The sequence below is a fragment of the Colletotrichum fructicola genome (assembly GCF_000319635.2).
Source record: "Colletotrichum fructicola Nara gc5 chromosome Unknown KSG_Nara_v1_contig07, whole genome shotgun sequence".
NCBI classification, from domain to species: Eukaryota; Fungi; Ascomycota; class Sordariomycetes; order Glomerellales; family Glomerellaceae; genus Colletotrichum; species Colletotrichum fructicola.
In genome coordinates, this window is record NW_027094057.1 from 34065 (window position 1) to 47616 (window position 13552).

The 13552-nt window shown below is 52.5% G+C and overlaps 2 protein-coding genes across 2 annotated transcripts; both read right to left on the bottom strand.

Annotated features, from left to right (window-relative positions):
- Positions 1-5935: 5935 nt before the first annotated feature.
- CGGC5_v011652 (uncharacterized protein) lies at positions 5936-8091 on the bottom strand (the record flags this gene model as incomplete). The annotated part of the gene is made up of 2 exons (XM_032023736.1): positions 5936-6817; positions 6871-8091. The coding sequence occupies 2 exons, from the start codon at positions 8089-8091 to the stop codon at positions 5936-5938; spliced, it is 2103 nt and encodes a 700-aa protein (XP_031879562.1).
- Positions 8092-10867: 2776 nt separating this feature from the next.
- QDR3 (MFS antiporter QDR3) lies at positions 10868-12002 on the bottom strand (the record flags this gene model as incomplete). Its single annotated transcript, XM_032023734.1, has 2 exons — positions 10868-11869; positions 11928-12002. 2 exons carry the CDS (start codon positions 12000-12002, stop codon positions 10868-10870), a joined length of 1077 nt encoding a protein of 358 aa, XP_031879524.1.
- Positions 12003-13552: the final 1550 nt, after the last annotated feature.

Consider the following 13552-nt stretch of genomic DNA (forward strand, 5'->3'; position numbering starts at 1 on the left):
CGGCTGGCCAGACCGACACCATTTATTTGCCTCGGTGGTGTGGATTCTCTTCAAGATGATTGCCTCCGGAAGAGGGGACAGATGTGTTTGGTGTTGGCCACTCTGTTAACCATGTGCGCTCGACATCGAAGCATCTTGTCAACCCGCACAAACCAATCACAACCAGCGCCCACCCCAAGGCAATCAATCAAGTTTGAGACCCATAATTGACTTGATTGCCATATCGCGATGCCATACTTGATTGATTGCCAATTAATTGCAATTAATTAGCAAATATCCCCATATATAGGTGAGGGCTCTAGAGGGGAGGGCTCTGGAGGTGAGGGCTTTCCCTTAGATGGTGGGGCCTAGAAGGGGGGCCTAGGGCCCGGTTTTTGGGGCTTTCGGAGCTGGGTTTTTAGGGCTTTAGGTTGGGCTGGATTAACGATTTTCTAGATCTTTTGGGCCCTATTAGCCCCCCCTAAAGGCCCCCCTCTAAGGCCCCCCTAGAGCCCTCTAGAGTACCCCCGTAAAGCCCCCTAGGCCCTGAGGCCCCCCTGTTAAAAGAGTTAAGGCAATTAATTAAGTTTGAGGGTTATAATTGACTTGATTGACTGGCGATAGCTTTATAATTAATTGATTGATTGATTGAACTTGATAAGTTTACTTGCTTTGCGGGGAGTGCTGATCACAACCATCTTGTCAACTGCAAAGGAGCGGCAGCGGTGTCGAGCCGTACAAATGATGTTGGAAATTACTGCTGTGTCTGCGATGCCCTCTGATTGTCTTGCACCTTCGCCACCAGGCCTTTTAGGAGTTGTCCCTGTTGCTGCTGTTGGCTGCAAGGCTCATTCCAGGTGTGCCAACTGGAACAAGTGGAAAGGAGGACTGGCGAGTGTTCATCCTCACCACCCGGCGCAAGTGCGATCATGTTCACCAAGAGCCTGACCAGAAGCTATTGGATTTGCGATCGCACAGGATTCCACTCTCCTGCATCACACGAACTCCTTCCACCGGTCTTCAGTGTAAGGTGGAGCAACCTTAACCATCCTCATTTACACGCTATCGGTGATGTTCTAGTTGCTGGCCGGTCTCCTCTTTTGTACAATAGTTCTGGTTGACAATGGGAGCACCTGGATACCCCGCTTCGTCGCCGTGATGCCGTTTGCTAATCACCTTCAGGGCTCAGACAATACCGTCTCTCTCTCATGCCTCGCTTTCCGCCTCTCTCTCTCGCCTTGCTGTCTCTGCGTGTGTCCCTTGTCCTCGCCGTTCCCATTCCCAAGTTCTGTATCCCGTAGACACAGCTTAGAGTCATGCCCTAGAGATCGATGCAACTGACATCGATGACTGCAACATCAGCATCCGCGATGTGAAGAGGCAACACCGCCGAGGTAAAATCCGACCTTACTTCAAGCAATGCCTGCCTGATGGCTTTATCTACTTCGTCGACGGCATGCCCATCTCCCAGTCCCAGAAGGGTAAGAACAAACTAATCCACTGTTGCCATCGCGCGCATCTCACCATGTTCCGTCATCTCGCTAGGCACAAGCCGGTCCGGGTGTCCTGCGGTCGAGTTCACCTTGAAGACCTACTGGCTGACCTCGACTACGTTCATCCCATCGGCGTCTACTCCGCCGCGTGAATCTCTGAGTGCAGCGTGCTCTGGAGGCTAAATCCGTCAAGCTGATCAAGGAGCAGATCCTCGTTGAGTACCTGGACGGCACTTGCGTCTGGCCACCAAAGACCCTATTATGGATGGACCTGTTGTGGCTGAGATGGCAATACTGAGTTTCCCCTCTGGAAGCTTCCATCACTCCTACCGGCTAATATTCAGGTCGCCTGCAATACTACTTCTCCGCCCTTACCAACTCGTCGCTCTGGGAGGCCCGATCGAGCGGGTTGCCAACCACTTCATTCGATCTATCGTATGCCCCATTGCACACATCTTCGAGACCACGGCCTCGGTCTGATTAGAGCCGCACGTCGACAACCACCTTTGATCCGTCGTGTGCCCCCTCACGTGCCACGGAGTCCCTTTTTTTTTTTTTTTTGGCACTCAGTCAAGCCGTTTGTCAACGACCAGCTTCACAGCTTCAACTTACCTTATACCCCTTTCTCCGAGCAGCACAGCCGAGCTCAGACGACAATTCCTTCTACAATTAACATGCTGCTATTGCCACCCGCGACATCTCGCTCTGGGCCAATGCTTCTCGTTGAGCCCTTGCTTCTACTTTTCTTGAAACCCGTTGTTATCGGCGGACCAAGGTTGGTGTCGTCTTCACTTTAAACCTTCCGTATTCACCTGCATGCCTTCGACAGCACCGTCTTTCTTCGCCCTGCTATTAATGCCTTCTTCCTCCCGCTCGCCTAATCCTGTTTCTACTGCCATCTTAATCTCTTCTCTCGCAAGGCTGCTCTCGGCCAGATCTCTCGCAGCCTCTACGTTGACCGTACATTGGAGGTCATGTAGATCAACTACCCGTTCTCGCAGGCTCCAGAATGCCACCAGTGCCTGTGTCTCGGCCGCCATCACGTTCTGACGGTCGTCCTTCTCTTGCTGCTTCCTCGCCTTTCGCTTTTTCATCTGGGTCTTCCGCCATTCCCACTCCTCCCACGGCCGGCGATCCCAATCGCCATCCACACATCAATGCCATTCCAAGACTCACCACCCTTGGTCGCAAGACCTGTGTCCGTCTCTCAACAATGTGCGCCGCGAGCTTTCCGGTGAGCTTTCCGAAGGTGCGCCGGGGGCGCGTAAGCTCGGGGTCACCGGCAAGCCCGCCGGCCTCTCACAGTTGCCGCTAGCTCCGCCTCGCGATTTATGTCCAATACGGCGCGCCCCGGTTGCCTCGCGACCTGGTTGACCTAGCGGACAACTGCGCCCGTTAAACGATGTCAAAGTTGGACTCTCTTGGTGATCGGATACGTGCTTCTGCTGCGTCCGTGGACAGTTTCCTCCGGATTAAAGGCAAGAGGTCTTGATGGCTGCTAGAACGTGCCGAACCTATCACGCGGCTGTTTTTCTGCGGTGGTGTTGGAGGCCATTTTACGCGTATGCCAGCCGACTTGATTCGATGTGTCGCAGATTGATGAAGGTGCGGCTTGAAAAGAGACGGAATGGAAGGCCCATGGACCGTGGCTTTTCCATGTCTTTCCGCAAAGTTCTTCTTGATGTTGTTCATCGTCGTTGTCATTGCTCAATGCCCAGCTTCTCGTTGTCTCGCGCGTCCTCGCTTCACTGCAGCGTCCTTGTGACCGAATACACCCGCTCTCGCTTGAGATACTCGCTACTACGACTGAACTAAGGGCCTCATTATCTCGAGCGTCACGACATACGGTCAGTGCCCGTGGATGATTGCTTCGTCCCACGCCTGCTATCGTCGTAACTCGAAGCCCGCATTGACCGCCTACTGTCCCGTAACTCTGCCACATGCACCACTCCGGCCTTGATCGCATCATGCACACGTGGCTCAATATGCTTGCACACATCGCCGACGCTAACTAGAAATGCTGCGACTGGATGAGGAGAAGCAAGATGGGGCGGAAATGACTAGTCACCATCCTCCCGAAGCCGAGTTTAGGCCGACTCTCTGGGCTAAATCTCTCCTTTCCCATGAGCTCTCTCGACCCTGTTGACAACAGCCGCCACCATCGACCTCACCGTAGACCAGGCCAATGACATTATCCGCGTCAACCAGTACAGCGGAACGATATCTTATGGGACCTCCATCGCTGACGGGCCCCACACAAGCACGAGGTCAGCCCGTCGATAGACTGGGGGATTGCCCGGAGCCGAGGGCGTGGGGAGTTGCGCGAGGCGGAGGAGGCAGCTCAGCAGGCAGCGGTCGAGAGTCCCGTGATACCTCTGGAGATGGAACAGGAGACAGACAGCTGCCGGAGGGAGTATCACGCGGCCAAACAGAAGTGGAATGGGGTTATGACTTATATGGATACGTAGGTGGCACGCGTCGCAGTCCCCAATCTCTAGAGTGCTCTTGATACGATGATATTGGAACCTTTTTTCCGCGCTCTCTATAGGCATGTAAGTGAGCGTTGCACCATGTCAACAACTCCTCGAGAATCATTTTGGATCACACCGTTAACAACTCCGTCGCATGCTCCTCGCAGATTCCCATCGTCCCTTATCGCCTTAGTCCCCTGCCTTCTTCTTCTTGCGAAGCCGCGAACCCAAGTCACCTCTACAACAACCACACGATGGCAGATCTACCCTCTTGGGCATTCTCGATACTTGTAAGCACGGCTGCATGCTGGGGGCCAACTCCTCACATAAGCTCCGGGGCGCCTACAAGATCTCGGCGCGTGAGGCTCGGCTGTCAACTTTGTGGAGGTTGTAGAGTGTCCGGTGGCGTCCGTGCCTGTTGCGGGCGTCTCGTTGAACTCTGCACACAGTTTTTGGTTTCGGTATATCAGATTTGCAATTCTTCCCGGAACGGTGAAGAACATCATCGTCAGAAATGAGGAAGATGGGTGGTCGTGTGTGAAGAAGTCCACGGCAACCTTACTGAGCATTGTGTATGAGCATTGTGTAGTGGGTGCTGGAGTCGAACTTGGTTTCGTACTTCAGCGGGACTGATGTATCTTCACGAAACCAGAACATATGGATGCCGAAGATGGCATGCGCCAGAATGTAGACATACAAGGGGCTCTTCATTACAATGAGAATTACCTCATCAAGCCGGACGAAGTGATAAATTACGAATTTGGCGGCGGCGCAGACTTGTTACTCGAAATACAGCAACAGGTGGGCCCAGGATACAGTTAAAAGGGGGTGACACATGCGTGGAGAGTCTCAAATTGCAACGCCTTTTGAGAAAGGCCCTACAGAGAGTTACAAGAAGGAAAGACCCGAAGCCTAGGATGGGAGAACAAAGGAACAAGCCCAGCCCACGACGGTGTTTTGTTCTTTCACCTTCCGCGCCTCTACCAGGAATAGGACTTCGGAGAGATTTGAGAAACTACAACTATGAAGCGACAATCGAGGCAATCAACTCAGAAAGACAGTCCCGAATTCCAGTATCACCACCATAAACAAGCCATGCGTACTTTATCATATTGAAAGGCCACTGGTCCACCTCTGCTGTCGTACTCGTTTTCTAAGTGCTCGTTAAAATCCGCAGCGAACTTCTTGACGGTATGAATCATCATGTCTCTCAGAACCCATGTCTCAGTTTTGTCCTTTTCCAGCTGTCCCTTCCACTTCCCAAGCTCCGTCTTTACTTTTTTCACTACGGTGCAGAACGCTCGCAGCAACACATCATCGTTGGAGATGTTCGCTTGCGTTATCTTTGATTCAGAAACGGTCGCATTGATGGTGCCAACGGACTGTTGTGATCTTGGAATGCATTTTCACATTCCAGGCAAAGTCTATGATGTATTCACCATGCCAGTGTCACGTCGATTTGGCGCACTCTGAAAGCCGCAAAATCCGCGCTAACTTTGGGAATAATTACCACAACAAGCTGATTGACGTCTCGGCCTATTACCTTCATCCTATTGACGAGTATTCTCCGGCTAATTGCCTCTTGATTGATAAACCCGTCACGTCCAGAACATTCAACGAGGAGCGGTTTTATCTTGGATATACACTTGGCAGAATTACGATTGATAAACACGCAAGACTTCGTCTCATCTTACTGTTCATGGAAAGTATCGTGGCTCGCGTGCATATTTGACTTTGCCTTCCTCGACGCTAAGAATACGAGTGTCATAATATTGATTAGGAGCATGAAAGCCAGTCGAGGATTACGAATGACGCCGATCTATGATAGTAAGAGAGGGTATCTACAAGATCAAGCCCTGATCGTGGGTATCTAAAACAAATTCCACGCGGGAAAATAATTCCATCACAGCCTAACACGCAGCCGAACGATGGCAAATGCCGCCTGCTGGCTGGCTATGTCCCTTTTGCTCAGAAGCATGTCCCTTCTTGCACTCAACCAGTAAACTCTTCCAGATACTTGCCCAGCTGGAGTGCCTGGGCAACATCGTCCAACGAATCTTTCGTGGTCAACACGTCCTGTTCAGCGCTGCTAAGCTTCTCCTGGGCTTGCCAGTATGCCTCTTTGGCTTCATTTATTTCGTTCGACAAGTCATTGAGTCTCGTTTTGGCAAGTTCACGGTCATCCTGACATGTCTGGACTTCTTTGCGTGTGATGTCGAGGATGTTGGCAATTGACTTTGAAGTACTAGCCCCTGGGGTCTTTTCCAACGTTGCTGCAACTGCCAATACTTCATCTAGTTTTTGTTGGGCATCCAGAAGGTCATGATTTGCTGATTCTTGTTTGCTTTGTGCCTCTTTGAAAATGTACTCTTTGGCGTCGCTGGCTGCTTGCCATTTTGAGGCTTCCAGCTTGAAGTCGCTAAGCTTGGCCTCGAGCGCTCCGACGGAGGTCTGCAGATCTGCTAAGCAAGGAAACTGCTCCTGGTAAGTGACCTTTGCTTGTCTGATCATGAATTTGACCCTCTCGAGGCTCTCTCTTGAACGCGCGGGACTGGCGCTGGCGCTGACGCGAGCGCGGTGATCCATCGGACGCGCAAGGCAGGGTCGCTTGGCAGCCGGTTGTTCCGGGGCAACGAGAGAATTAGGGCGCTTGGTAGTCGGACGCGGACCAGGACCATCGCTTTGCCGATGCTTGGGCTTTCTTGCATTGATAGTGAGGTCAGAGAGGTACTGCCGCAACACTTTGCGAAGGTTTTCGGCGGGTTCCTCGAGCTGCGCAAACAGTCCCCAAGACTGGCTGTCGCGCATCAGGTTCTCAATCGCTAGAAGAACATAAACACCACTGTCGGCAGGGTGTTCGCAACTTGTTCCCTCCTATTTCTATGGTCAGCTTTGTGGCTTTAAAAATGGGGTGAAAAACGGCGTACCAGGACATGCATATCTATGTCTGCATGCGGGAAAAAGGCATCCAACCAAGGAAGAAGAATGTCGCGCAAAGACTGCAGACGATCTTGCGATGATTTAGGAGAGTAACATTCCAAAATGCCACTTTCCGAGTTGCAAATAGCAAGAGACCACGAGTCGTCGGCCTTGTGGTGAATCGGCAATAGGAGCACGTCGGTGCCACTGTCAACGCAACCATCAGGCAAAGCCTCTGGAATCGCACCGTCAACGTCTCCGGGCATGTACGAAAAGTCCGCGCAAAACGCATCAGGGTGGTCGACGCGCCGTTCGACACATTTGGCAAGGTGGCGCATTGAATCTATTGTCAGCGGCAAGTTGCCTTCCAATTGGACCAGGCAGCGCCTCTGAAGATCCGTCAAACCTGCCAAGTCGCGGTCATGGAAATGAAGTGCTGCTTGAGCTATATTCTCTGTGCGCTGCTCTAGCATCCGTGCTAGCGAAGACGCAGCTTCAAGGCTGCGGGCTCGACGCACGGTAGGTTGCGGCATAATTTCTCCTGGTGACTCGACCGGAGCCTGGCTGTTGACAATCGGCTGGGTCTCAGCAGTCAGGTGGAGGGGGGTGGGAGTCCCTTGCGGGCCTGGGTTCGAGGAAAGCGACAGACGTGAGACGTTTGGGTGCTTCTTGCGCTTGAGAATTGTGTCCGGGTACTGCTCTCTGAGCCTTTTGTAGGCTTCGGACAGTACCTTGGACGACCATTGGATTGGATTGTGAAGTGCTGCGGCTGCGTCATAGATGACGCCGCCGGGACGATACAGGGACGGGAGGTCGACGTTGTTTTCAACCGCAACATTCGATATGCTGCATAGAATAGACGTGTCCCTCACACCGAGCTGATCCTTGGGCTTCGGGCCAGTGATGGAAGGAGGAGGGTTCCAGTTGTTCCTACCCCAGAGCAAGTCCAAAGTCGACCTATTGTTGTTTTTCCGATTACTTGTCTCGGCGGCGAACGGGCGAGGAGTGGGCCCAGGCGTACGGTTTGGGCGTGCTGAAGATGCAGATGCAGATGCAGATGCCTCTGGTCTAGATCGATTGGGAGTGCCCACTGTCGCGTCGGGGAGGTCGTCACTTGTTGACGTCTCTGGGGACGATGATCCATCGCCGGCGACGGTGATGGAGTCAAGCGTCGGGCCGGGGCTCGTCGCGTTGGGCGTTTGCAGCGCGCGTCGCCTTGGTGTTGCCATGGTGGAGACGGCGCCGCTGCTTGTTGAAGCGGCAGACACAACAGGCTGATTTATTGCTGACTTGGTGTGGGACGGCCTCACCTGTTTCGCTGGATTGAGAGAATTCACGAATTGCACGATGAGCGGCGTGAAAAGACAGGTGTGAAATGGAGAAATTGCTCGACTGGAAGGGGTGGAAAGCAGCATGGCCCAAGCAATAAACCGGGGCCGTGCCAGAGTCCAGTGGGGACACTCGAGGATTTGGGGAGCTTCCAGCCAATCAAAAGGAACCAAAAGGGTCGGGTGGCCTCGCTTGCACACGACGCCCGGCGGGCTTTGCACTGCAGCTAAGTTAAGGTGCAAGATGCACAGACCACGCTACGTGCCTCTTTGCACAAGAGGCACCTCCACTAAGGTACCTGTCTGCACATTACTACTTTGCACACTGATGAGCTCTGTGTTCCCCAATTCCACCTAGTACCAAGCGAGGTCTTATTCGAGGTGTTTTGAAGAGGCTTCTGATCATTGGCGGTCAGCGTAGGAGAATCGTCATCTTTCTTGGGGTCCTTCTTACTGAAGTCGAAGGCAACAAGCTGCGAGGAACACTCGCCAAGGACACTGGCAGCTGTCCGCGTCGCCGACAGCGTCACTACTCACGCGCAGCATCACCGAGAGGGCGGACCGTTGCGGATTGGGATGGAAGATTGATGCAAACGAATCTTGACGGTCTGGACTGATCTATAATCAATTAGTAATAGATGAGACTGGTCGCTGTCATATTGAGATGCATCTGGTGCAACGCAGGTCCCTCCCACTCACACTAGGAGTAAATACAGAACCCTCAGCCCTGGGTGTGCAAGTAAACTGATTCATAGGCAAAAAAAGATTACATACAACACCGGGCATTCGCCGGTCGTCACCGACCCGACTACTACTCCAGCCCTCATTGGCTTATCTATGGGAGAGCGGACGGGATCCCGAGTTCTCCAATGGGTATGGCCGTATGTGTTTGACGGGCTTTCTTTTGATGGTTATGTAGGCTGCCCAGGCGGCAGGGTTGTCTTGATGTGCACATCGTCGTCTCGATGCTCTAAACACGGCCTAGCCAACCGGTCCCAGCTTATCTTGGCTACTCTGCAAGACATACCCTATGTTTATTTGCGGCGTGGATTGACTGCAGCCCGGTTTCCCAATTGTGCCTTTGAGATGATGCGAATGGAGAAAGCAGACAAATTGCCGCAATTAGGTGGGTGTTCTAGAGAAACTGGACTGGGGGAGGAGACTGACATTTTCGGGAAGTAGTTTACTTGCACACTCGCCCTGCTACTGTCCTCATGTGCTTGTTGGTTGTACACAGCGGCTGTGGGACATTGGGATGAGGGAAGGAGCCGAGGACGCAGCACCGTAAGGCGTGATGTGACCAAAAGGATTGTTCCAGTCGCAACGCACCGCTTTCACTTGGGACCGGTATTGAAGCAGATTCCACGGTAGACTTGTGGTTTCCGGGTGCTGTTGCTCTTTCCCACCGCCAAGAGGCACGTTATAGATAAGGCAAGTATCCAGGCTAGATTTCCTCCAACGACAAGCCGCACTTCGTATCATCCCCCGCTTTCCAAACTAGACGAGGGACGTTCAAGCACGAAATACCATGCCACAAAATAGCTTACCTAAAATAGGGATCGACAGTAGACCGGCTGCCTTCGTCTGCCATTGAGATACAGCCGTTCTACAAAAGTATTTATCACGCCGTCGGAACATCCCAGGGCAGCAGGTTTTCGGAAGTTCCGGGGAGTTCTGTTTGACGGTAAATACTTTTGAGACTGCTAAGTTGTCCGAAACTCTAAAATGACCCTGGTAGAATGGCCTCGGAAGAGTTGAAGAGATCATCTCTACCCGTAGCAAGTGGCAGTACCTGATGCGAGGTGAAAAATTACGGAACTTGCGAAGGAAACTGTAGCGTTTGTAAACTTGGCAGGGAAGTCGGGGGACAAAACGTCCGTGTTGATACGTGTATTTCACCATGTGTCAAGCGTCACGAACCCAGTGAATACATCCAAGGTTTTCCAATGTTCATGCACGAACTACATGATAGGTTCGGATGAACCCCATTTCAGGCCGGGGTAAATACTCTAAAGTTTCTGAGCCCCCTGCGCACGTGCAGATCTTCGGCCCCGCCAAGTCCATCACGGCCCCTCCCTCCACCCCCACTCCGTGCCGTGACAGGCATCCCAGTTTCTTTTGCTGCTTGAAGCGCGTTTCTCAGATCTAGCTATATCGCACTGAACGATTCTGACAACAAGCATCATGACTAGGCGCAGGATAGGCTAGTTATGCCGAGGGACGATACAAATACAGGTCCCAGGTCATGTCATGAAGGGATACCCATTGAGGATGTGGCGAGCCACATCTAGCGCCCGTGTACAACATGCACGTTTGTCCCAACCGCGGCCAATGACTGCGCCCTGGGAGATTCTTAGTTTACGTTGTGTCCTTGAAGCCACCTCCAAGATCTCGTCACATGAGCAATCTTGGGGCCCCAAATCCATAGAGGCGCCACCAAGACAAAAATGAGGAATTTGACAAGAGCGAGTGCAAGGAACATGTACCAGCCGTCCTTCGTCCACCAATCCAATACAGCAAATGAGATGCCGGCTGCGATCGCGTTCTTCAGCACGTTGACGACGACGCCAATGTCTATGGCTTTCGCCGCGTAAATGTCGGTCGCATACAATATCAGGATAGTGCACCCGGATGTCATGTTCACATTGACGACACTCCAGAGCACGCCTATGGCGGCTCAGTGCCATCCATTTGCCAAACCGTACCCAGTCAGTACAGTAGATAGCGGGATGACGATGCCAAGCGGTAGCAAAAGTGGCAACGCCGACTCGGGCTTGTGATACCCCTTGCGCCGAGTGTATGAGGCGATCATCTTGTCGGACAGCAAGCCGCCGATGAGGAACCCTGCGCAGAGGCCTCCGAGCACAAATAGGTTGAACAGTTCGACAAGATCAGTGGACCACAACATAGGGGGCTTTGAGAATATCAAGGAAACGAGGATGGAAGTTGCTATGTTGGTGGAGATGGACACACCAAAAAGCAAGACGGTGAGCACCACAGCAGGCACGGCCAGCATGCGGTATGGTGCCATGGCCATGGACAGCCAGCCGCTGACTGGATGATGGTGTGTAAAACGCAAAAAGAAGGACCGCATCGTCCAGAGGTTTGTCCAAGATCCTGGAGGGACTGGCGGTGCAGCAAACTCTCGCTGCTCATCTTGTACAGACCGTTCGGGGCCTAGATTCTCCAGTCTGATTGTCTCACGTCCTCTCTTAGAGATCGGGGCTTCATCTCCGCAGCTCGGGTCTGGGGCAGAGAACAGAGGCGGTTCCCCTCGGACACGTATGTTCATGATGGGCTCGGGGAACATGAGGATGGAGCCGACCATATTGAGTGCCGACATGATGCCGAAAAGATACTGCGGAAAACGCCAGCTGCCGAGTCCCTCAATCAGGTAGCCAGAAAAGAGGGGACCGAAGACGGTGCCGGCGCCGAGTGACCAGGTGTAGACGCTCATAGCCCGACCAAGATACTCCGGCGGAAACAGGATCACGACAATCATTGGGCCCATGGACTCGACAACACCGCCTCCCAAGCCGCCAATTATGCGAGCTGCTAGCAGGGAGTCGTAGCTTTCGGAAGCAGCTTGCCAAAAGAAGCCTCCCGTAAAAATAGCGAGCCCAAAGATCATCGTGTATCTGGCACCAAAGCTGGCGACTGCGGGAACAGCCCATATGTTCTGAGTATGGCGTATCAGCGAGACCAAGTGCGAGAGGGACACACCCAGAACCACTTACACCAAAGCCAAGGGCTAGAACAGCCCAGCTTGCCAGCTGGGAAGCTTGCGCAGCACTGACGTGCAATTCATACATGATGGGCCCCAACATCGGTGGAAGTGAAGCGCTCATGACTTGGCCCATCAGTACGAACCAGCTGAGAGACCCCAACATGCAGAGACGCCACCAGAGAGGCCATGACTGTATAAGAGAGTGTCTATCAGTTGAAGTCTCCACATTTAAGACTACACGCTCGTTCTTGGGTTCAATAAAGAATGCAAAATATTGTCGAACCTTAGGGTCTGCTACAGCGATGGCCGTCGCGGGCAGCCTCACAGAGATTGGAGCTGAAGCCATGATGAAATGAGAATTGCGATGACTGAGTCCACAAAATCAAGAAGAGAAAGTGTCACCAGAATGTGAGGAACAGACTTTCAACGCATGTGTGTTGTGATCTGACTGATATCGTTTACTTGGGTGCACGTTAAGTACTGACGGTCGGTACGTCTTTAAATGGCCGTTGAGTCACGTAAGGCGACTGCGACGACCTTAAGCTATAACAGGAGGGCTGTTTGCAACTTTCCAGGTTCTCTGGATTATCCGAGCAGTGCCGAGACCCAACCCTTTTTCGCTCAGTATATGTGACGCCTATCACCCGGTCAGTGTCATGGCAATGGCTCGGCCCTGCTATTGTTGCACCATAGCACAACCTGACGGTAAGTGGCAACGAGTTCCCGAGAAAAGGGCAGGCATTCTGTTGCGTGCCATAAGTACATGTACCGCAGTATGCTTGGCATGTTGTAACCTTGCAGTAGCGAAACGACTCGTGAATGGATATACGAAAGATTGTACTGAGCTTGGCCAATATTTCACTCGAACATGAATCGTGAGCATGCGAGTAGGTCAATATGGGATTGGTTGACAAGACTGTGCTGCGGCCAAGCGAGATTAGATCTCTTGTACATGGCACTGATACCATGCGCACCATAGGAACTCGCTGCGTTACTGTTCAAAATGATTGTAACTCCTCTGAAGAAGTAATCCTGGACTCCTCATCGACCCATTGGCTTCAGCCCAGCCAACTTCCATTTTCCGTCGGCTTTGACGTAAGACTGCATGAGAACAACCCTCCGATCCGCCTCAACCTTTTCTTCCCCGCTGTTGGCACCAGTCAGGCGTACCGTTGTGGATCGCATCTGGTAGTGGCCAATAACCTTGTCCTCATCAATCCTTTCCCACTTGGAGGCGCCGATGAGGTGCTGTGTACCTAGTGAAACATCGCCAAACATCTCGGGGCCGCTAATCACGGCGACAAAGTCTTCCGCTGCCATTTCCTCATGCTTTGGACCCCCAATACTGCTGTAATCGACCTTGCAATTTGCTCAGCTTTTGTGGGTGCTTTGACACCCCTCATCTAGAGATGACCGGGGATCTAGAAACTCACCGTGAGCTTTGGCGCTAGGATGGTCTTCAGCCTGTTCCAGTCCTATCTCGACGATGCAGTATTAGAATTCAGTCATTGAAACGGTCCCCGAGAAGGAAAATGGAAGTTGATTAGCAGCCATTGGCTGACGTGCAGAAGAGTAACACATGCCTTGCTGTCATAGCTGTCGACCCAGTCGAGCACTAGTCCTGACAACGCAACG